The sequence below is a fragment of the Camelus dromedarius genome, chromosome 11, assembly GCF_036321535.1.
Source record: "Camelus dromedarius isolate mCamDro1 chromosome 11, mCamDro1.pat, whole genome shotgun sequence".
NCBI lineage: Eukaryota > Metazoa > Chordata > Mammalia > Artiodactyla > Camelidae > Camelus > Camelus dromedarius.
In genome coordinates this window covers 55,538,859-55,563,297 of record NC_087446.1, presented here as the reverse complement: position 1 = coordinate 55,563,297, position 24,439 = coordinate 55,538,859, and the positions used below count along the sequence as shown (strand labels likewise).

At 49.2% G+C, this 24,439-nt stretch overlaps 1 protein-coding gene across 2 annotated transcripts; it reads left to right on the top strand.

The window, feature by feature from the left end:
- Nucleotides 1–7,132: 7,132 nt before the first annotated feature.
- KRT84 (keratin 84) lies at nucleotides 7,133–14,634 on the top strand. 2 transcript variants are annotated; one of them, XM_064491018.1, is made up of 10 exons: nucleotides 7,133–7,334; nucleotides 7,470–7,684; nucleotides 8,892–9,100; nucleotides 9,710–9,770; nucleotides 10,252–10,347; nucleotides 11,280–11,444; nucleotides 11,568–11,693; nucleotides 12,144–12,364; nucleotides 12,850–12,881; nucleotides 13,615–14,634. In XM_064491018.1, the coding sequence occupies exons 1-10, from the start codon at nucleotides 7,133–7,135 to the stop codon at nucleotides 13,905–13,907; spliced, it is 1,620 nt and encodes a 539-aa protein (XP_064347088.1). In that variant the 3' UTR covers nucleotides 13,908–14,634. The 2 variants fall into 2 exon arrangements, with proteins under 2 accessions (XP_064347088.1, XP_031318359.2); XM_031462499.2 differs by having other exon boundaries at nucleotides 7,133–7,684.
- Nucleotides 14,635–24,439: the final 9,805 nt, after the last annotated feature.

The following is a 24,439-nucleotide window of genomic DNA, read 5'->3' as shown; positions in this document are numbered from 1 at the left end:
ATTAGGCCCGGCAAGGGAATCAGAGACAGGTTCACAGAGGAGATTGCAAGCACAGGATCTGAACGGACAGGGGTTTCAGATTGGCAGGCAGCATAATCAAAAGAACCCACACACTCACTTTTTCATTCACTCAAAATATTTATCAAGTACCTGCCATGGGTCAGCTCTGCCCAGGGGCTGACCACACAGTAGTGAATAAGGCAGACCCAGCCAGGGCCCGCCTACCAGTGGGGACAGTAGACACAGTATCTAGAGGCCGTGGTAGGGACTGTAAACTGGTGCGGCCACTTTGGAAAACAGTGTGGCAATTCCTCAAATGTTGAACATGGAGTTACCGTATGACTCAGCAATTCCACTCCTGACTTTATACCCAAGAGAAATGAAAACACGTCCACACAAAAACTCATATGTGCATGTTCAGAGCAGCACTATTCACAATAGCCAAACGGTGGAAATAACCCAAGTGTTCATCATGGAGGAACGGATAATCAAAATTTGATCTATCTATACAATGAAATAATTTATGGCCATAAAAAGGAATGAAATGTTGATACATGCTGCAATATGGATGAACCTTGAAAACACATGGTAGATAAAAGAAATCAGACATAGGGACCACACATCCTATGATTCCATTCATGTGAAAGCTCAGAATAGGGAAATCTGTAGAGATAGAAAGCAGATAAGTGATTGCCTAGGGCTGGAGGAAGGAGAAGATGGGGTAGGGGTGAGAGTTAAAGGTTTCTTGTTGAGGTGATGAGAATATTCTAAAAGGGACTGTGGTGATGGCTGCACGTATCTGGGAATATACTAAAACCACTGAACTGCACATTTTAAAGGAATGAATAATATGATATGTGAATTATATCTTAATATAACTGTTTTTTAAAAATGGGGCCCTGGCCTGAATCCATGCTTCTAGGGCTTACAGCCTAACCAGGAGTACAGACCTGGAATAGGAAATTACAGGTGCAAGGCTTTTTGTGAAGGACGATATAACTGAGGGGCCCACCCTGATCCCTGGGCCTCAGGAAGCTTCCTAGGAGGAGGGACAGGCAAGCTGGATCCCGAAGGCCAGCAGGACAGGGGGGACTGAAGGAAGCAGGACGGGGGCTCCAGGCTGAGGGATGAGCAGCCACCATGATCCAGAACGCATGGCATCTGACCAGTGAGAGTTGGTGATTCTAGGGACGTACATCCACACCTGGGGAAGGAGAGGGCGGAACGAGGCCTCATGACCTCCTTCCCACTAGCCCTGTGACTCTGGACTGGGCCCTAGAGCCAGCTAAGCTCCTTGCTGATTAATAACTCAGAGCTCTGAACAGTACAGGGATGCTCTGGAGTCAGCAAAAACAGAGATTCCAACAGACCTCCCACCTCTATCCGCAAAGACGACTACCCAGAGCCCAGGAGACACCCAGTGGAGGGAAGGAGGAGAGGGAGGGAAGATTCCCCAACTCTCGCTGCTAGGTGAGCTCAGGCATGGCAACCATCCCTTTGGGGATTCCCATTCCAGAGTGGCCTGGGCCCCGGGGGAAGGAAGGCTTGTCTGGAACAGTCCACAGGCAGACTCATCCCAATTGGGAGGGCGCCCAGCTCAGTCCTGGACGTGAGCTAGAGGCCGGAGCACGTCCCTCTGGAGCTTTCACCAGGGGACCCCCTCAGTGCTGTGCTGGGCACTCCCATTCTCCCTTGAGACCCAGGGAGGAGGCAACTCTAGGCAGGCGGGACAAAAGTGCCTCCTGGTGGTGGCCCAGCAGCTCACCTCCATTCACCTGGGCAAACATCTGAGCTTCTCCCAGGACCCGCCCCGCGCCAGGTGCTGGGATGCAGGGTGCATCAGGCCCTGGCCCTGCCCTCGGGAGGCCAAGAGAACAGCCTGTGTGAAACCAGGGCCTCACTGCCTTCCGTTCCGCCTGGAGAATCCAAATTCCAGCCACTTCCAGAGCGCCCCCTAGAGGACAGGTGGGGAATGACCCCAGGAGGCCTGGGGAGGGTGAGGACCAGGAATGGAGCCCCTTGTTTCTGGGTCTGTCTCCCCAGAATGGCTCCCATTCCCTTGTCCCTCTTCTCCCCAGGAGGCCCTTCCTTGCCGCACCGCGCCCTCCCTCAGGAGCTGCTGCCTCTCCCCTAAAGGCCCTCATCTCACCCAGATCCCTCCCTCATCCCAGTCCCATCAGTGGCCCCAGGCAGACCCTCTCCTGCCACTCTCCACTTGGTGCTCGGATTGGGGGAAATGGGGGCAGAAACGGAACTGTGAGCAGAGGAGGGGAACTCAGGATCACTGAGTCTGACAGAAGGAAGCGGGCAGCGCCCAGCAGGCACCCCAGCACCGAAACGCGATGCCGGGCACACATCATCTCCCAGTGAAGGTGCAGTTTTTCGAAGCGGACTGACCTGCACACCCATAAGGAGCATCACTCCATCCCAGCAGGTGATAGCTGTGTAGGCAGGTGAGGAATTTGGGTCAAACCTGGAAAAATCATCCTGCCTGAAAGTGTGGGGATGGGCCCAAGCAAGAGGGGTGTTTTAACCTGGAAAAATCATCCTGCCTGAAAGTCTGGGGATGGGCCCAAGCAAGAGGGGTATTTTATCTCTCCTGAGAGGTGTTTAGATTCCCTCCACTCATCATTAGTCTGACAGGGCGGAGGGGTGGAGGGCCTCAGCCTCTCCCATTGTCCCCCTCCTTCTGCTAGGGGACTCCTGAGCTTCTCTTCCCACCAGGGCAGGTCCCAGCATGAACACCTCCCAGTGAGTACCTCTCTTCAGCACAAACTTGTCCCCAGGCAAAACGGAAGCATTCTGAAGAAGGCGGCTTTTAGCAAAGCCCTCTCATCATCTGGGATTTCCCTGTCACCCTCTTTCCCTCCCACTCACTCAAACGCTGACAGCCACACATACACAGCCACAATGTGCCCAGGGTTCCCAGGCTCTGCTCAGCCAACCGAGACGGCACCCTCCCCTCCCACCCTCTCCTCCCCATGCAGATAGCATCGCGCTGTGAGCCAGCAATGGTCCTACAGTAGCGCAGTGAGGAGCTGGGGCTGGGCTCAGTCAGCAGATCTATCTCAGGATGACAACCAGACCGACTCCTAACAGGAAAAAGAAACTGTCAGAGCAGCAAAAACCCCAGCCCAGAGTTTCCAGGACAACTCCTCCCCTCTCCCCCGCCCCACCTGCCACCCCCCAAAAAATGGCTGAGGGTTGTGTTATGCACCGACTGGCAAAATAATGCCTCAGATGTATAAATTGCTAATGGTGACAGTTCATCCCAGAATGGGGGTTACGCTTGACTGGTCTCAATTACCCCCACCCCGCCCGGCCGGTTAGGGTTGAAGAAAGCTGAGACGCAGGGAGGCCCCAGGAATCGCTGGTGAGGCAATGATGCCACAGCCACTAGAGCTGGAAGGAGGTGGGGTGCTAGGCGGGAACAGGGATGACTGCTTGCAAGTGAAAGGAGGACTATGCAAAAGAGAGGAGAAGGGGCAGAGAGAGAAAAAGAGGGAGGGAGGACAGCAGGGGAAAGAATGGCCGACAATAACCACACGAGGCTCCCCACACCATACACCCCAAACATTTGCATATGTAACCCTCACAATACTGTGCAGTAGGTATAATTCCATTTTACAGATGAGGAAACTGAGGCTTAGAGAGGTTAAACAGTTTCCCCAGGTCATTGGTCTCACATGGAGGGTGAGTGTTTGCACAGTGATAATAAACAGCAGACTTTTACTTGGGTGTATCATTGTTTATAAGTTCTTTACAGATAAGCACCCTTTCTGTCTATACCTGGAGAGTGCCACGACCGTGCCCTGGGTGCACCACCGTCCAAGGTCACACTTGGCAGCTGGCAAAACTGGGATTGCTCCCAAGTGCATTTGATTCCAAGGCTGGGTCAAGCCTTCTGTCCCCAGCCTGGCACACTCACTGGTGTCCTCCATGCCATCCCCACTGCCCTCCTCCCCACCTTCTCCTTCCCAGTCTCCTGGATCCCCTTGCCTGCCCTCAGAAGAGGAGGATGCCCTTTCCTGCAAGGGGCCAGATTCACGCCCCAGGAGCTTGGAGCTGGAGGGCAAACAGCTGGTCCCCTCTGAGCACTTGGATTTCTATACCCCACCATCCTCAGAGCCAGAGTCTCCTCTTCCTGAAGTACCTGCAAAACCAAATTCCTCTTTTTTCTTTTCCCACTCCTTGCTCCTTTCCCCTTTTCCTCCTGCTTTTAAACTTTGAAGTGTCTTCATTCATCCAACAAAACTATATAGTACGCCGCTCACCCCCACCCCATTCTCCTATGCAGGGGACGAGGAGGAGGTAAAACACACACAAGCCTGCCTCCTGGAGCTTATGTTCCAGCCTGGAAAGACAGATGAGAAATAAGCGAATTTGTGTAGGAGAGGCTCTCAGATGTTGAGAACCGTGAAGGAGAAAAGGAGGGGGGTGGGAGATAGAGAATACGTGGGGGAGGGGGCTTCAAATGGAAGAGAACCAAAGTACAAAGACCTGGAAGAGTTGACAGACCAGGCCATGCAGCTACTTCAAGAAAAAGAGTTCCCAGCAGAAAAAAACAGCAAGTGGGAAAATGTGTGAGCAGGAGTTTTCCTGTCTGTTTGAGGGACACATAGGAGGCCAGCGTGGCTGGAGCAGGGTGAGCAGTAGGATGGGTGGAGGGGAGTGAGGTCAGGGAAGGGGAGGGGGCAGGCTATGTAGAGTCCCACATGGCATTTACTCTGGGTGGGATGGGAAACTACTGGAGGGGTCTGAGCTTAGAAATGGCATGCCCTGCCGTGTTTTTAAAGGACCACTCTGACTGTGGTGTTAAGGAAAGACAGAAGGGGCAAAGGAGGAAGCAAGGCTACTAGCTAGGACCTAGGACACTTCAATAGACCCTGTGAGGAGTGATGGGCTTGGACCAACATGGTAGCAGTGGGATGCTGAGAGCCGGTAGAAGCCCAGATATATTTTGAAGGTAGGCTTTGCCAATGGATTGAATGTGAGATATGGGAAAAGCTGAGGAACAGGAATGGATGAATCCTAGATGTTTGGGCTGTGCAGGGATAGTGAGTCTGGCAAGTAGAAAGTATTTTGTAGGAATAATTAATCGGGAGGACAGTTCTGGATAGATTAAGGTTGAGGGGCCTAACTGATACCCAAATAGAGATACTGATCAAAGCATACATGTGGGGCACAGAAGGGATGTCTGGAATAGAGATACACCTTGGCGGTCATCAGTGGATGGGTGGTATTTAAAGTCATGACGCTGTATGATGTCACCGAGGGAACTAGCATGGATAAAGATGTAAGCAGGTACAAGGGCTAAGTCCAAGGGTGCTGTGGTGTGTAGAGGCTGGAGGGGTGAGAAGAAACTGGCTAAGAAGACAAAAAAGAAGTAGCTAGTAATGTGGAGAGAAAATTAGAAGAATGTGGTATCTGGAAACTAAAAGAACAAATTGTTTAAAAAAAAAAAAGGGGGAATGATCAACTATGCCAAATACTGCTTAAATGAGGGCTGAGAACAGACCACTGAATTTAGTGACATGGAGGTCACTGGCAATCTCCACAAGAAGTATTCTCTTTTTCTCCCTTTAGACATACACCTGACAGCTGGGTCTATGGAAAATAGTAGTAAACAAGGAACAGAAGGAAATGTCCTCAACTTTATTTAAAAAAAAAAATCTGCAAGAAACTTACAACTAACATCATTAGTGAGAAATTTGAAGCTTTCCCACCAAAAATCGGGAATAAGGCAAAGATGCCCCCTTTCACCGCTACTTTTCAGCATCATGCTAGAAGTCCTAGATAATACAGTAAGATGAGAAAAGGAAATAAAATGTGTGGAGATTGGGAAGGAAGAAAATAATGAAGACCTGGGCTGGATAGTTCCAAGCAAAAGCACACATCCTCTTCCAAGTAGAATCCCGGGCAAGCATCCAGTCAAACACAAGCCCCCAGGCACAGACAGGTAGGGCAAACCATGTCCGGGTTTGGCCACGACAGGGTCAACACCTGTCTCTGGGTCCTGAAATATCTGCACTGTTGGTGACAATGATGACGATGCCCAGTGGCTGAGAACTTCTCATTTTCTACCCAGATGCTTATTGCTTTGTGTCTCTCTGTCCTAACCAAAGATTCACCAGTTATGTGAGGATCTTGCACAGACAGGACTATACATGAGCCCTAATGTGTTCTGGGGGCTCAAAATCATGCGGTTAACTTTCCACACAGATCCATGGCCAAATTATTGGCAAGTTTTGGTCTCAAATTATGCCACAAAATGTTGACTGGTGGAAGTCCTCACGGTTAATCTTTCCCCATCACCATGAGAGCCTACCTTTTTTTATCTCTGTACCTTCAGCATCAAGCACCTAACCTGAGACAGAGGAGGCACCTGGTTAATTGCTGAATGAATGAGTGAATGAATGAATGAATCTCCTTTAAGTGTTTCAAGTCAGACATGTATCTACACTATTCCAAAGGAGTTTCACTGAAGATCCAACACTTATGTAAACAGTCAACCCAGATCATGGAGGACAGATAAAACACTGCAAAAGGTTTTTGGACTGTTTAATCCATCGATGGGGATATAACAAACTGTATTCTCACCTGATCATTTCTTACTTGGAGCTCTGTAGATCCTGCCTCTCTTCCACACATCCTTCATTGTTTAGGGGCTTGTATCTCTACAGATATATCCTTTGCAAGCTTCTTGCTGGAGCTGGTTCCATCCTAACTTTCTGGTGGTTAGCCACCCTTGCAGCAAAAGTCTATTGGATTTATGACCAAAGCAAATTAATGTCCCCATAATGGCAATTATGGTGGACTTGCGGGGAAAAAATAGGACCATAATGTTTATGTGTTGATGTGTTTTTAATATTTATAGATTTGGTGTTGTGGGCCTGATCCTGAGGAGAATAGGTGTGTCTGAGATTAGCTAATTATAAAGGAGGTTATAAGCATGAAGAATTTTTGCTAACTACCCAAGCTCATAAATGCTTCCAAATGGCTTTTTTCATTTTTATGGGGCCCGTCCTCAGATCCACACGCACATAAAAGGGGTGAGAGGGATCCATTCTCCTCAGAGGGACTCCGGCTCCAGCTCTGCAGTCGCCGCATTGCTCTCACCCCAGAAGCCAGCATGTCTTGCCGCTCTTACCGCGTCAGCTCCAGTCGCCGCGTGGGCAACTTCAGCTCTTGCTCAGCAATAAGCCCCCGGAACCTGAACCGCTTCCAGATCAGCTCTGTCTCCTGCAGGAGCGGGCCCAGCTTCCGAGGTCTTGGTGGCTTTGGCAGTCGGAGTGTCGTCAGCTTTGGATCGTGCTCACCCCGGATAGCAGCTGTGGGCCCTCGTCCCATCCGCTGCGGAGTTGGCTTCAGTGCTGGCAGTGGGATGGCCTTTGGTTTTGGTGATAGGAGTGGTGCTGGTCTGGGCTTTGGGCCCAGCAGTTGTTTGGGTCTGGGGTTTGGACCCGGCAGTGGCCTTGGCTATGGCTTCGGTGGCCCTGGCTTTGGCTACCGAGTTGGAGGAGTTGGAATCCCAGCTGCCCCATCTATCACAGCAGTGACTGTTAACCAGAACCTGCTGACCCCTCTCAACCTGGAGATTGACCCCAATGCACAGAGAGTGAAGAAGGATGAGAAGGAGCAAATCAAGACCCTCAACAACAAATTTGCCTCCTTCATCGACAAGGTACCTATGACAGCTCAGTCTCTGGGTCTGGGATGATGAGAACCAAAATGCACTGAGGTGTTCTTTCCCTTTAGAAAAGCTGGTCCAGGCCTAGGGCATCGACCTTGACCCCAGATGCTTCAGGCATCAACCAAAGGCATGGCAGCATGATTTCTAGGTTGCCCTGCTGCAGAGCAAGGGCAAGCCTGAGGAGGCACTGCACAGAGGGACAGAATAAGACAGTGGTGCTGTCTTTTGGAGGAAACATCCAGCCAAATCTGAAGGCATCTGGACAAACTAAGACCTACCACCTAGTCACTTAGAAATACCTCCTGCTAGCAGTTCCACCAGGTGTGGGCTGATACATGTTTAAAAGGTTTTATCCTTTGAGATCCTCATGCTCTCTTTGAAGTTTTCATGGTTTCTGGGACTGGGTGGCCACACCTGTTCAGGCTTAAGAAATGGAGAATGGATTGAGTAATTTTTGTACAAAACAAACAAAGAATTCCTATCTGCCCCCATGTGGGGTACCCAGGTTCAGCTGAGCTGCCTAGATGGAGGGAAATGGTAGCAAATGACCACTAGTGGTCACTGACCTTCAGGTTGATGAGGTGAATAGAGATGTGGGACTGACATCCCAGAAACCATGTCTCCACAGAGCACGGATGTTCTGATTGTGTCTGAGATTGGAAATTCACCTCTGTGAGCTTCAGTTTCTTCATCTCTGAAATGAGGCGCTGGACCAAATAGTCCCCTAGTTCTCCTCCAGCTCTACGAGTCTCAGAGAATGGGATATCTGGGGTGATGTGTATGACCTCTGACCTGAGAATTCCCACCTTGTAATGCCACATCCCACCCCAAATGTACTTTACTCTTCTCCTTATCCCCTGCCAGGGATGGCTGACATCAGTGTTTAGATGTAGGCGAACCCCATCTTGGGCAGAATCAATCTCCAACTTCCCAGTGAACAAGCCCTCACCTTTCTCAGAGGGCAGAAGGGGAAACGGTACTGACATGCTTTGGTTCAAAAGCTTCTGTCTATAACTAAGCTGGCTGAGCATGAGGAGGGGACCCCAGACTTGCTCTTCCAGGTTCTACTGAGTTAGAAGAGGAGTGAAAGTCAACAGAGGAGGGAACAAGTCACCTCTGGCCATCTGAGCAAAGGGTCGACATGTAGGTGATTGTATCGAGCACTTCAGCTGCCATGTCCTTGCCCCTGTGGATTTAGGTGCGGTTCCTGGAACAGCAGAATAAGCTCCTAGAGACCAAATGGAGCTTCCTCCAAGAGCAAAAATGTGCCAGGAGCAACCTGGAGCCCCTCTTCGAGAACTACATCACCAACATGCGGAGGCAGCTGGACATAGTGAACAGCGACCGGGCTCGGCTCGAGGCTGAGAGGAACAACATGCAGGATGTCCTTGAGGGTTTCAAGAAGAAGTGAGTAGCATCTGGAGTGTACTGACCAAGGATGGGCATGGGCTGGTCCTTAAATCAGCAGCCAAGCTCAGATGAGAGCAGCTGGAAGTGGAGAGCAGCTGGAAGCATCAGGGTGGAATGTGGGTTTCAGTCCTCAGCTGGGAGGCAGCAATGGGGCAGTGATGTGTATGGGAGGAGGAGGCCCTCAATGGGTCCTGAGGGAAAAGGAGACTTGGAATTGGGCATGATTTCTCCCTAAGCCTGCTTATTGGAATGGATAAGCTGACCCCAGGAAAAGGAGCCCTCTGGTTTTGAGACCCGCGCCCAAGTTGGGTCTTAACTTCCTCTAGAGTCAAGTGCAATGACCCTAAGGATTTTCCAGCAGAGAAGCATAACAAAGGTCCAGGTTTTCAGACACCACATGTAATTTGAGAAAGTAAAGGGGATTTGGAGAACCTGAGGGCTATTGACTCACAAAATGCGTTAAAGATGGACAGAGGGGATGAAGGCATGTGGGTGGCAATAGGGACCCAGGCTCTGAGATGCAGCAAAGAGGTCGTGACTGGGGAGCTGGGGTAATTGGTGCTCAGTTCAGAGGAAGAACTCACCCTCTTCATCCTTGTTGTCCAGGTACGAAGAGGAGGTGGGACTCCGGGCCAATGCTGAGAATGAGTTTGTGACTCTGAAGAAGGTAAGAGAGCAAACAGGTCCAGGCAAACTTCTCCTCCAGACAGGCAAATATCCTCGAGACCCCCAGGAAACTGCCTGAGCAGCCCTGTGAATACTCACACTCAGTGGAACCCCTAAGGTCACAACAGTTTCCCTTCAAAGTTCTGACTTGGCTTCCAATTACTTAAAATTGGATCTTCATGAGAGCAGAGGTCTGAAGAGATGACATTTTAAGAGTCTTGGATTATACAGATTCTCTTTGCCTCTAAATAAGCATCGGGAAAAATTCAGCACCCCTAGGGGTTTCGTGTTGCAGGAAGCAAAAGAACAAGAGAAGAACAAGAGTCACTAAATTTCCACCCAGTGACTTTCCCATCAGTCCCAGCTGACCCGGCCCTGGGGGGATAGGCCCAATCTTCCCACCCATCTCCAGACCCTGCCAAGATGAAGAAGTTAAACAGTGTACAAGAAATGAGCATTTTCCCCTTCTCTCTTTTATGCAGGATGTGGATACAGCTTTCTTAAATAAGTCTGATCTAGAGGCAAATGCGGATGCCCTAACTCAGGATATCGACTTCCTGAAAACCCTATACATGGCGGTAAGGGCTCATCCCCTCCAAGCAGCCCCAGGAGATCAAGGCATGGCCTGGACTCCTGGGAGGCTTCACTGGACTGGCATATTTTCTAACATTTTGTACCATATGTCTTTCTTCCCACTCAAATCTATGTCCTCTCTATGTTGATCTATCTGTAAGTGGAGAAGGTAAGGGGAGGAGGCTTGTCAGAAACCTGACTTTTGTCTATGAATAAGCTCCTTGGATCAATGATCCAACTTCTTGTTGGCCAATCCAAAGACTGGGGTCTAAGAATGTCACTTCCTATCTACTGATGAGAAGACTCTGGCAAATTGACTTGCTAGGAGATGTAAGAAAAATTGAGTCACCCTAATTAGTCAAATGAACTAGATATCTGTTGCTTCATAAGGTCTGTTTGGTCTGGATAGACCTGATCAGAGCTGTATGTCTGCCTCTGAGTGGAAAGGCTGAAAAAACTCCCTCTGGGGCCCTCACCATGCTGGCCAGTTCCCAGCTTTCCCCCTCCCTACCCTGGTTCTATTAAAGACTTGGGATGTAGGAATTCCTAGATCACTATTTTCTAAAATATTGTCAGCTCTCAATAAGCCGTGATTGGCACAGACACTGTGCAGATCATCCAAAGGAAAGTTTAAGCTTTAGCATGACTCTTACTCCCCGCCACCAAGTTCCTAGGCCCCCATGGTTTTGATAGTCACCTAAGCAAGTTAGTGGGTGTTAAAGGATGTCTCCAAGTGTATAACAAAGGTTTAAAGTCAAATCAAGCAGTTCTGGGTCACATCTTTCCCCTCCTTGATTTGGATGGTCTGCTCCTTTGCATTGCCCGGAATAAATAAGCAATGTCTCTCTCCTGACTCTGCATCCTGGGAACCCTGTGGCAGAGCCCTGACCACTGATGGGACTCTGAGCCCATCTGTCTCGCTCATCCTCCAACACAGGAAATCCAGTTGCTGCAGTCACACATCTCAGAGACATCGGTCATTGTGAAGATGGACAACAGCCGAGAACTGGACCTTGATGGGATCATCTGTGAAATCAAGACCCAGTATGAAGAGATCGCCAGGCGCAGTCGGGCTGATGCTGAGGCCTGGTACCAGACCAAGGTGGGCAGGAGGGCGCTGGGGAGGGGGTGTGGTCAGCCCCAGGAAAAGACCCATGGACAACGGAGTGGACTGTGGTCTTGACCCAACCATTGAACCCTTGGAACATCCCCTTCTCCCTTCCAGTATGAGGAGATGCGGGTGACAGCTGGCCAACACTGTGACAACCTGCGCAACACTCGGGATGAGATCAATGAGCTGACCCGCCTGATCCAGAGGCTGAAGGCAGAGATCGAGCATGCCAAGGCTCAGGTGGGCAAAGGAAAGGAAAGCCCCAGAGGGAGCAGAAGCAGGGCACCAAGATTTGAGGAGCCAGAGTTGATATGGGGGAGGCCACCAGGACCCAGAAACAGAGGAATGGAGGAATTAGTCCAGGAAGACTTCCTGGAGGAGGAAAATGTGGAAGAAAAGGAGAGTCTCCCATATAAAAGGGAAGTCCTGGGGCAGACTTACAGGGGCAGGGGAGGTAGAAAGAACAGCTTTACTCTCTGGACCCCATGGGCAACAGAAACCAATAAGTGTAAAATCAGCCCCTGGTGACATCAAACTACAGGGTGACAATCCTGGGAAAGCAGCCGCCATGGGCTCATCACTGGCTTGGCACCAGGCTGTGTCCCCACCCACAAGGGGCAGTGTTTCTAGCTCCACCTGGGGATCCCCTAGTCCCTGCCAAAGCCCACCTGTGAACTGCCCTCCCTGCAGCGGGCCAAGCTGGAGGCCGCGGTGGCCGAGGCGGAGAAGCAGGGCGAGGCGGCCCTCAATGATGCCAAGTGCAAGCTGGCGGATCTGGAGGGCGCCCTGCAGCAGGCCAAGCAGGACATGGCGCGGCAGCTGCGCGAGTACCAGGAGCTAATGAACACCAAGCTGGCCCTGGACATCGAGATCGCCACCTACCGCAAGCTGCTGGAGGGCGAGGAGAGCCGGTGGGTGCTGTTCAGCACAGCAGGAGGGAGTGGGGTCAGATCTCAAGATCTAGAAGGACTAAGTGGGGGGAGGGGCCCAGATGAAGAATTGCTAAATGAGCCATCTCTAGCGGCAACTGTACCTTTTCTGCAAACCTTACTTGGCTTGCCCTTCGCAGGGGATTAGAACATGGCTCTAGATCTGTGTCTTCTAAGTGCAAGTTTGTAGGCAGGCTGTACCAAAATCACAGGGAGTTCTGTTTGATTGGTTAGCTTGTTAAAAAAAAAAATTAGAGACTAACACACTTCCTCAAATATTTTGATTCAATAGTTTTGAGGCAGGATCGAGGAACATGCAGTTTTATAAATCTCCCCGGATACTTGTGCAGCCAGGGGTGAGAACCGCTGGTCCACCGATCCACTCAGCCAAGAAAGCCCTCCGATAGCACACAAGTTTTCAGGGAATGACACTGCTTGTGAACTGACTTGCTTCTTTCTTTCTCCAGGATCTGTGAAGGTGTTGGACCAGTAGACATATGTAAGAACCTTAAGTTTTTCCCTCTTCACATATTTCTCTCCCGGATCCCTTCGAATGTCCTTTAAACTTGGGTCCACATTGGGGCCAGGAGCCCATGGCTGGACTGGCCATGACGGCCAGGGGAGCAGGGTCCCTCTGGGCCCTGGACTCAGAGCATCCCCTTAGCTGAGGTCTCAGACGTCTCCAGATCCTGCTGAGCAATCACAGAGGTCTGCAGGGCCTGGTAGGTGAGAGAGGGTTCAAGAAGAGAGGCAGCCTTTTTGCTTTGAGAGGCCTTGTCCTTCAAGGGCAAAGAGCGGGGAAGGAATGGAAAGGCCTGTGCCAGGGAGTTCCCTCCCCTCTTGATGGGAGGGGATGGGACACAGCCGAACAAAATTCCCCTGCTGCTTCTGCTGCTGCCGCTGCCAGACAAAGTATTGGTTGTACCCAAAGCACGCAGGCCTCCACTGGGCCCTGCAGGGTGGGGACATAAAGAAGGGCGAGCCCCAGACCCTGCTCTTCGGAATCACAATCTGCCTGAGACGAGTCCTATCCACTGGCCCCCTTCCATTTTAGCCTGAATGTTTGCCTTTAATGGAGTCACAGCCTTTGAGTCACCCAGACAAGGGAACGGAAAAGTGGGTATTGACTAGGTAGATAAGAGGAACCAGTTTTCCCCTGATGCCACTGGCCCATCCCAGGGGGGAGCTTGGAGGACAGGCAGCCCCACTGGTACCGTTTCTTCATCCCGCAGCCGTGAGCAGCTCCCGGGGCGGCCTGGTGTGCGGGCCTGAGACGCTGGTCACCAGCTCCAGCCTCTGCCGTGGCGGGGTCACCTTCTCCGGCAGCAGCAGCATCCGGTCTGGAGGCTTCTGCGGCTCGAGCCTGGCCGCAGGTTCCCGAGGGGGCTCCGTGCTGGTGGCTGAGGCATGTGCCCCCAGCATCCCCTGCCCGCTGCCCACCGAGGGCGGCTTCAGCAGCTGCAGCGGCAGCCGCAGTTCCGGCGTCCGCTTCGTGTCCACCACCACCTCCCGCCGCACCAAGTAGTGAGAGCCGAGTGCCAGCCGGCCGCTGCCCAGGGAAGAACCGTCTCAGCGCCTCCTGCTTCTGCCCCCAAGGGCATCCAGCTACCCCTCCTGCCAAGAAGCCAGGGGCTGCTGTGCCTGGCCTGTATCCTCTGAGGGAACTTGCCCCCACCCCCACCATGCGCCATCCACAGGCCCCAGGGGACTGGCTTCTCCCTGACTCCCAGTTTCCTTCCTTCGATCACTCCTCACCATCCAGCCAAACAGCCTCAGGAAATGCAGATTCAATACAATGACAAAAATCAGTGTGTCGGGAGGAACAGACTAATTCAAAGCCGAGAATGCGTTTGGGCACCATCGCCAACCTAGCTTTGGATTGATTAATCTGGACAAGGGAGAATGTCCACACAGCAGGTGTCCTCAGCCCACCCCTGCTTCCCTCCTCTTCCTTTCCCTGGCTACAGAAGTTTCCTTCCTTCTTTTCCTCATCCAGAAGGATCCACCGTCTTTGGTGGCCAAGAGATGGTTCTTCTCAGAGTGGCAATGTCCTGGCTGCTTGCTTCTCTTCTTGGGCTGTTGGTGTAACCCTGGCACGTGGGTCCACAAGGTGGGTGGGTGCAGTAGAGAAGCGGGCCCTCAGCACTCCACTCCCCTGCTGGTGGTGTGAGGGGGGGCCCTGCCCTGTCCCCTGCAGGAGGGCTTATGTCTGCAAGCTCCAGGGAGGCCTGGGCTGGGGTGGGAGCCTGATTGTACCGCTTTTTGTGTTGCTGGGTTTTCAATAAACTTGTGAAGCTAACATCACTTGGATTCTGGCCTCTCCTTCCAGATCATGCCAGGGATGGGAGACATTGCCTCCTAGACTCCACTAGCCCACCCTCCTGGGGACTTGCCAAGGGCAGAGACTGGTGTCCTGGGACAGAGGAGATACTGGGGAAAGAGGGTTCAAGCCCTTCCCTGGGGGGGCTCACGGTTCAACAAGGGAGGGGAAACATAGAGCAAAAGCTCTGAAAACACATGCCAGGCAGCCCACTTCTCTCCGGGCACTGCCCGCCATCCTATAAGTACGCTCCTCCCAACCAAAGCAAACCCTTCCACTTGTCCCCAACATCCCACCCCACCCCTCACTCCTCTGGGGTCATTGCTGGGGCCTCCTGATCTTTCCATTCCCTTTCTTGTCCCTATCCAATGCATTTCCCATGTTGCTGCTATACAGATCTTTCTCACTGAAAAACAGATCATGGCTCTCCCCTGCTTATAGCCCTCAGTGGCTCCCCAATGCCTTCCAGAAATAGTCCAAACTTCTTAACATGGCATACAACCCCTGAGTATACCCTTGCAATTCCCCACATATGCCACTTTCAGCCTCTCATCCTTTACTTATTCAGTCAACAAACAGCTGCTCCAGGCTAGGCATGAGGCTGCAAAAATGGCACTAAACAAGACTTGGTCTTTGCCCTCAAAGAACTTACAGTCCAATTGCTTGATACGTGGACAAACAGTTATATGACTTGACGTACTAAGTGCTGTGTTAAGAGAAGAATCGATGCCGCAGTCCACAGAGGAGAGGCTCCAACCCAGACTTAGGGCACCATTAAAATCTTCCTAGAGGATATGATGTCTTAGCAGAGATGTGAAGGATGATAAACTAGCCATACTAAGAAGAAGAAAGTGTCCCAAGCAGAAGAAATGGCATGTGCGAAAACCAAAAGGATGGAGAGAGCATGCGCAGTTCTGGGATCGGCCCAGAGCTGAGTCTGACTAGAGCGCAGAGGGCAGAAGTAGCACAGGCGGGGGCAGGAGTCAGCCGCAGTGCAGTCAGTGAGGTCTGGTCCCAGCCACGGCTCATCCCTGGGGCCTCTATCACAGTCCAAAAGGTGGCAGCTGTCCCTTACATCTGTCCTTTCTGTACTCTTTAGAGGTCTCTTGACTTCTCACTAGCCAATCCCTCATGGCTCCAACCTCCAATATTATCTATATTAAATTTCCCCTGTTCAAGTTACCATGGGGAACCATGATACGGACGTTGGAATTAATACACAAAGACTTTAATGCACTATTATAACTGTGTCCCATGAGATAAAGGTAAATGTATTCAAAGTAAATGAAAAGGGAGATGTTCTTAGCAGAAAATAGAAACTATAAAAACAGAAACCAAAAACTGGCTCTTTCAGAAGCTCAGTAAGATTGGAAAAACTCTAGCCAAACTGATCAAAGGGGAAAAAAGAGACAGAGGATAAAAATTATCACTATTAAGAGTGAAAAGGGGGACATCCTAGAGTATAAAACACTACAAACAGCTTTATACCCATAAATTTGAGAACTTAGATGAAATGGATCAATTCCTTCAAAGACACAGATTATCAAGTCTCATTCAAGAAGAAACAGATAACCCAAACACAGGGTGGCTTCATGGGCATGTATGATATTGACTTATAATAAGAAATATATATTTGGTTTTCATCCCCTCCCTGGCACAGAGCTCCTACAAGCCTTGGAATTTCCTAAGTGATGAATGAAAGCATCTCTTTTTATATTAATAAAGCACTTTTTAGACTTCACTTAAGGATGGGGCTCATTGCCAGGGAACCCATCCCTGTATTTAGAAGATTAGAACTTTCAGTCCCACACCTCCCCCAACTTCAGGGAGGGGAGAAGGGTTGGAGGTTGAATCAATCAATCATGACTAAGTAATGAAGCTTTGTTTAAAAAAAAAACCCAAAGGGACTGGGTTCGGAGAGTTTCCTGATTAGTGAACACACAGAGATGTGTGGGGGCAGGAGGTGGCATGCCTGGAGCGAGCACGGAATCTCTGTACCCTTTCCCCATACCTTGCCCTATGCATCTCTTCCATCTGGCTGTTCCTAACTTATGTCCTTTTATAATAAACTGGTAATCTAGTAAGTAAAATGTTTCTCTGATTTCTGTTAGCCACTCTAGCAAATTAATCAAACCCAAGGAGGGGTGTTTGAAACCTCTGATCAATAGCTGGTTGGTCAGAAGTCCAGGTGATAATCTGGGCTTGCGACTGACACCTAAAGCGGGGTGGGGAGGGGGCAGCAGACAGTCTTGTAGGACGGATCCCTTAACCTGTAGAATTTGATGCTATCCCTAGGTCGATAGTATCGGAACTGAGTAGAATTTGTGGGACACTCAGCTGGTATCCAAGAACTGCTTGTTGGTATGGGAACCACCCCCCACACATCACACACATCAGAATTGTGACCAGAACTCTTAGTGTGCGTCCTGGGCAACCACACAGGGTCCCGCACAACAAGAAGTCTCCATACATGGTTTAATGACTATTGTCATCATCTTGAAATTCTTAAGAATTTTTAACAAGGGGCCCTGCATTTTTATTTTACATTAAGCACCATAAATTGTGTAGCTGGTCTTACCTGAATAGCTATATTTCTACTGAAGGAATTGAACTCGTAGCTTAAAATCTTCCAACAAAGAAAACCTCAGGCCCAAATACCTTTGCTGGTGCATTCTGCCAAACATTTAAGGAAATATGCAACCCAGATTCTTCAAGAAAATGTAAAAGGAGGGGAAAGTTCCTGACTCCTCTTATGAGACCAGCATTTCCCTGATACTAAAACTGGGCAAAGACATAATAAGAAAAGAAAACTACAAATCAATACCTGTCATGAATGGAAATGTAAAAATCTTCAACAAAATACTAGTCAATTGAAGCCAGCAACAAATAAGAAGATAACACATCATGCCAGGTAGAGTTTATTCCAGGAATGCAATCCTAGGAATGTTCAACTTCCAAAAATCTGTTAATGTAATTCATGATATCAACAGACTGAAAAGGAAAAATCATATGATTATCTTAATAGATGCACGTAAGGGATTTGGCAAAATTCAACATCTATTCATGATAAAAAAAAAATCCTCAGTAAACTAGGAATAGATGAGAATTTCCTTAACCTAAATGATATCTACTAAATAAATAAATACACACACAAACAAACAAACAAACAAAAAAACACCCTACAGCTAATAGCATACTTCATGATGAAAAACTGAATATTTTCTGCTCTAAGATTGGGAGAAGTTAAAGGTGTCTGCTCACACCACTCTTAGTCAGTGTTACATAAGCTGGCCTGCCAATGAACTAAGGCAAGAATAAAAAATAAAAGTCATACAGGTTGGAAAGGAAGAAATAGCACTGTTTCCATTTTCAGAAGACATAATTTTCTGTACATAAAATCCCAGAGAATCTTTTCTTAAAAGACCTCCTAGAACTAGTAAGTGAGTTTAGCAAGGTTATGGGATGAAAGGTCAATATACAAAAACTAATTGCAGTGGGGAGGGATAAATTGGGAGTTTGGGATTAGCAGATACAAACTATTACATACAGAATAGATCAAGTATATATCCCTACTGTATAGCGCAGGGAACCATATTCGATAACTTGTAATAACCTGTAATGAAAAAGAATATATATGTGTGTGTATATAACTGAATCACTGTGCTGTACGCCAGAAACTAACACAACATTGTAAATCAACTATACTTCAGCGGGGAGGGTATAGCTCAGTGGTAGAGTGTGTGCCTAGCATGCATGAGGTCCTGGCTTTAATCCCCTGTACCTCCATTAAAAAGAAGGAAAGAAAGAAACCTAATTACCTTCCCCCCTAAAAAAAAAAAATGCTAAAAAGAAATAGAAAAAAAATTAACTATACTTCAATAAAAAAGCAAATTGCATTCTAGATACTAGCCAAGAACAGTTGGAAATTACACATTTTAAAGTATCACTTACAATAGCACCCCAAAAATTAAATACTTAGGAATAAGCCTTTTTAAAGGATCTGTATGCTGAAAAACACAAAACAATAATGAAAGAAATCAAAGACGATTTAAATACATGGAGACACACACCATGTTCATGATTTGGAAGACTCCGTATTATAATGACGTCAGTTCTCCCCCCAATGATGGCATAAAGTTCAAACCTGCGGACTCTGATGTAGGCAGATCCCAGTTCAAATCCCAGGTTCTCTACTTAATGGTGGTGTGGCCAAAGGCAAGAATAATACTTAACCCAGATTGAGCTGAGCAGTGTTCCAAGTGCATTTCGTGTTTTAACTTACTTAATTCTTTCACCAATCTTATGCAGAAGGCACTTTAATTATTTCCCTCTGGGCAGACGACAAAATCAAGCCCCGGTGGTCAAAACAGAGCCAGTCTGACTCCAGAACCCACACACATCACCACCATGCTGTTCTGTCTGTCACTTAATCTCACTAAGCCACTTGCCTCATCTGAAAAATGGTGAAACAGTTCCTATTTCAAAGAATTGTTGTGGAGATTACATACAATGGCATTATGACAGAGTTTAGCACATAGCCTGGCATACACTGGGTGCACAATAGATGCTGTTGTTTTAATGGTGATGGTGGTGGTGGTTCTAGTTTTACTACTAATGGAGAAGAGCTATGTTCGGCAGTTCAGTCACTTCAATACCAAACATGGGTGGATGCTGAAGTGTCAGCCGACTGTTCCAGCGTCTGCAGCTGAAGCCCTGTAGGCAGGCAGCTCCCTACCCTTTCCTGTTCCTGCAACCAGGACCGAGCCTCCGCTGGGCTGCCGGTGGGGGTTTGCTGCCCTCTGCTGGCTGCCAACTTCCCAGGAGGCACTGCACAGGGGATTTTCAAAGTATTCCCTCGGAATATTGTGGAGAGAGAGGGGAGCTAAGAGTCCTTTAAAAACAAGTTTTTTCCCTCCAAAATTGTGTTTAGGACACAAACATCACAGCAATGAATAGAAAACTTTAAGAAATCCACCCTCTCACTCACCAGCCCTCCACAGCACGGTTTTCATCATTCTGTGTTCCCACAGATGCTCAGAAAACCACAGCCTTGAAGCAGGAAAGAGCCATGTTAAAATCCCGCTGCCACTAGGAGCGCTTCTTGGATTTGTCCAAAGATGGCGAGCGTTGACACCTTCCCGTCTTGCCCTGTCTGTCTTTAGAGCTGCCTGTTGGCCCTTGCAGGTTTGTATTTGTCGCTGCCTGGGATCTCAGGGACAGTCTCTATCTTTCCTAGCTGACTAGTCGTCTAGGACTGACCCTGACGGATCCCCACAGACAAAGGCTGTTCTGAGCAGACCCTTGGTAGCTGTCCACACAGTTCATTCAAGTTAGGCATCCTTCATCATTTCTGCAGCTTTTCTCCACACTTATTATGGGCCCAGGTCTATGCCACCTCCTGGTGCTGCGACACAGCTCTTGAAGGATCTGTTAACCCCAGGATGCTTTCTCTGGCTTTTGGCAAGACTTGGGCATGACAGAGACCCCATGTGAGAGGAGTGAGGTCTGAGCAACAGGGAGGCCCTGGATGAACCCTGGACCGTCCCCAGCGCATCTGGGGCTGGGCCCCTCATCCAGCTGTCAAAGCTGCTCCCTGGGCTGCCGCGTCTTTCCTCTCATGGAACTCTAGACTTTCCTCCCAACCCTGTCCACATGCCTTCCTGTAGGCAGCTTGCCCTGGTGGCTTTGCTGCTTCCCAAGGCTGCACTGGGCCAGAGCAGATGCTTGGTATAAACAGAACCCCTAGTTGCAAAATTGGATCATATTAGTGGTTTTGATATTTCCTTCTGCTTTCTTCTTCCTTCCCCCACCCCCCACCAGTAGAACCATCTTTCTAAATCTTGGGAGGAAAACAGGGACCATCAGCAGTGGGTGTGATCTCAAGTAACGAGGCTTTTGAGGAACTCTAGGCGATGGACTCCAGGAATGCAGCAGATTCAAAGGGAGTTGAGGAAGTTGCCTAGGGCTCCAGGGTGGAGTAAAAAACCTGCCTCACCCAATTAGCTCTAGAAGACTTCCTGGAAGAGGCAGCCTTTTCAATTATGGGAGGAGCATTTTAAATTATGGGAGGGTCATGGATTCTCGAGTGAACATGCCCAACAGTGGGTGTGGCCTTCGAAAGGTGTGGGGGCAGGAGGGGACAGGATCAAAGAGGGTGACGAATGCCAGCACCCAGGACAAGAGCGTGCAGAGGGGGATTGGGGACTTACCAGGGGAGCCAGGGAAAGGGCATTTAATGTACTGCCTGCTGAGACAAATGAGGAGAAATCACAGCCTCCCTTAGACTAGTCCATAAAGGCTTCCTGGAAGAGGTGGCCAGCTATTCTGGGACATTCCAAGCAAAGGTGTGGCCAGGGAGAAGGCTTAGGGGTAGGGAAAGGGGTACGGGAAACCAAAAGGGCACATGTGGGCAGTAAATGAGAAGGAGGCAGTAAAGGGAGGTCCGGCTCCCACCCCAGCACTCAGACAAGGCTCTGGTCCCATTAAGCCACATGCCTGGGTGATGGGTAGACATGGGCGTGGGGCTGTGGGTTCTCTGTCCCTCCCTTGGGTAGAACCAGATGGCAAAGACCCAGGTCTCATGTGTCTACACATGGGGCATTGTGCCAGATTGGCCTGGTCTATGAGTTTCTGCCCTGGATGACATGGGAACAGCTTCATAAGGACTCAGCCTCCCTCTCCAGCTCAGCCACTTCAATCCCAAGCACCATGTGGATGGTCCTCCTGAGCAGCCCCCACCAGCCCTGGGCTTAGCTGCCACCTGCAGGGATGCACATTTCACACAGGGGCAAGAGCATGTCCCTGTGCAGGGCTGGGCCTGCCCTCACTCCCGGCACACCCGCCCAGGGGCTCACACCCTTGTTCTGGATAGTCCTCCTGGCCCTGGGTGGGTATTTTCTTTCTGAAGGCAGTCGGAGTTTCCCACGTCTCCTGAGTCCCCGGGCTCCCATTCCCCATCCTCAGTGCCCAGAACCAATTTGAGGTAGAGGTTTGGGTGTGTCTGTGTGTGTGTGTGTGTGTGTGTGTGTGTGTCTGTGTCTGTGTGTGTTGGGGGCACAAGGGAGCAGTTGACACAAGACCCTTTGAAGCAAAGCCTTCACTCACTCCTGCTACCAAGAGGCAGAAATGGGTCTTCCATCCTCTTCAGTAAGGATAAGGATGAGCAGAGGCTTACAGGAGTGGAGGAGAGGGTGAGGTTTTATAGACTCTCCAAGCTGCCAGAGCAGTGAGTCCACCCACCCACCATCCACGCTCAGCCCCCTCCCTCCTCACTTTCAAAGGGCCCTAGTCCCTCTTGGCCCACACCACACCGCTCCAGGTCTACACCACCATCAGTCAGTGAGCTCACTGTCCAAAGCACAAGAATATAGCCCTGGACCCAGGCCCACAGGGCCCCCACCTAGAAGTGGAGGCTGGGAAACCCATCTCCTCTGCTCCCCAATAGATCCTCCTCTCTCCACCCTGGACTCCACCCTAAATTTTTATACTGGTGAAATCAGGCTAAAGAAAACATTAAAAGCAGCCTTGAAATGATAAAGACCTCCTAAACGGGCAGAGGAGTGGAAGACTGTGGGTGGCCAAGGAACCAGGGATGCAGGGTGTGGTGTTTCTGAAAGGAAGTAAGAGACCTTTTCCTTTATATGGAGTGTTTTGATCCCCAAAGCACATTCCTGTATATTATCCACTTAATCCTCCCAGCAACCCTGGAAGATAAGAATGAATACCACATTGCAGTCAAGGAAACAGAAGCTCAGAGAGGTTAGGAATTTCCCCAAAGCCACACAGCTAGGAAATGGCCAAGCTGGCACTTAAACTAGGTCTCCCAACTTGGATTTCATTGCCCAGTTGCTAAATCCCAACTGCTTCACCGTGGGTGACTATGATCTGAAGATTATCTGGGGCCAGCTAATGAGGCCACCTGCTCCTCCCCTACCAGCTGCCCAGGGTCTCTCTGCCCTACTCGGAAGGACAGGTGTGGGATGTGGAGATAGAAACCAGTCAGCCTGGTTCTCGGCAGAGACCTGCGGTGGGCCTGGCCGTGGAGACAAGGGCACGCCCAGGACAGAACATTGGGTATCTGAGAGGGAATTCAGGGAACGGTGGCACAGTGACAGCATTTGGTTCTGGAAAGCTCCCTGGAGGGGTTGTCACCCTCTGAGGAAGTTCCTCTGCTCCTCTTCCTGAAGTTCCTAACACATTGGGTGACTGGCTAGCCTCCCTGGGGCAGAGACCACAACCTCAGGTCTGTGCTCAATGAACGTTAAAGAATAGCAATCATTATCCTAGTAAGGGGCCCCAGGACACACAGGGAAGCAGGGATGTTAGAAGGAGCCAGGATTCCAGAGCTCCCGGGAGCCAGAACTCACAGCATCCTCAGACAAGAAAAGCCACCTTCCCAGCTGGTCTCTGCACAGAGCAGTCTGTGAACGTTCCTCTAGGGGTGACAATTCCAGGGCTAGCAAACAGGATGAGTACCTCCTCTGGCTGATGGTCTTGGAAGGAAGTGAGACTCACAGGACCTGTTTCTTCTTAAAGAGCCAAAGGGAATTCCATTCATGGGCATAATATTCACAGTAGCCAAGACATGGAAACAACCTAAATGTCCATTGATAGGTGACTGGATAGAAAAGATGTGGTATACACACACACACACACACACACACACACACACACACACACACAAACACAATGGTGGTCACAAACTCAGCCATAAAAAAGAATGCAATAATGCCACTTGCAGCAAAATGGATGGACCTAGAGATTATCATACTAAGTGAAATAAGTCAGACAGAGAAAGGCAAATGTCATATGATATCACTTATATGTATAATTTTTTTAAAAAATGACACAAATGAACTTATTTACAAAAAGAAACAGACTCACAGACATAGAAAACAAACTTATGGTTCCCAAAGGGGAAGTAGGGAGGAGGGATAAATTGGGAGTTGGGGATTAGCAGATGCAAATTATTATATACAGAAAAGATAAACCACAAGGTCCTTTTGTATAGCACAGGAAACTATATTCAATAGCTTGTAATAACCTATAATGAAAAAGAATGTATTTATGTATAACTGAATTACTATGCTATATGCCAGAAACTAACACAACATTGTAAATCAACTATACTTCAATTTAATTGACACATTATTAACTGACTATACGTCAATAAAAATAAAAATAAAAACTAAAGTAAAAATTATTATTATTATGTTTTTCTAAATGTTAAAAAAATAAAGATCACTTAAATTGGGTTATTCGTGGACAACAAAAAAATTAAAAATAACTTTTTAATTAAAAAAAAAACAACTATACTTCAATTTTTAAAAAGGACCCAAGGGAAGATACCTAAAGCAAGTTCATAGAAGCTCGGTTATCTCAGGACTGAGTTCTCCCTTCCTTGAGCCAAGTAGGAGGAAGTGGCTAAAGAGCAGGCTCCCCATTACCCACCAGGGGCCATTACTGTGGCCACTGAGAGTTGAATGGTTTGCAGTTTTGCAGGTAAGAAATGAAGGCTCTGGAACAAAGCCTTCTGGGCTGGAATCCAGAAAGTTCTAAGAGACCATGTGCTGCAGCCAACTGTCCAGCACGGAGCGTAGTCAAAATGGCCCCTCTGGACCCAAACCACCTTCCAGGCAACGCTGTCTGAGTGGGTTTGGACTCACCTGCTCTATCAGCCCCTGAAAGACGATTTAATTGACAGTGCGTCCTGTGTGCAGCCAGGAGGACAAGCTAAT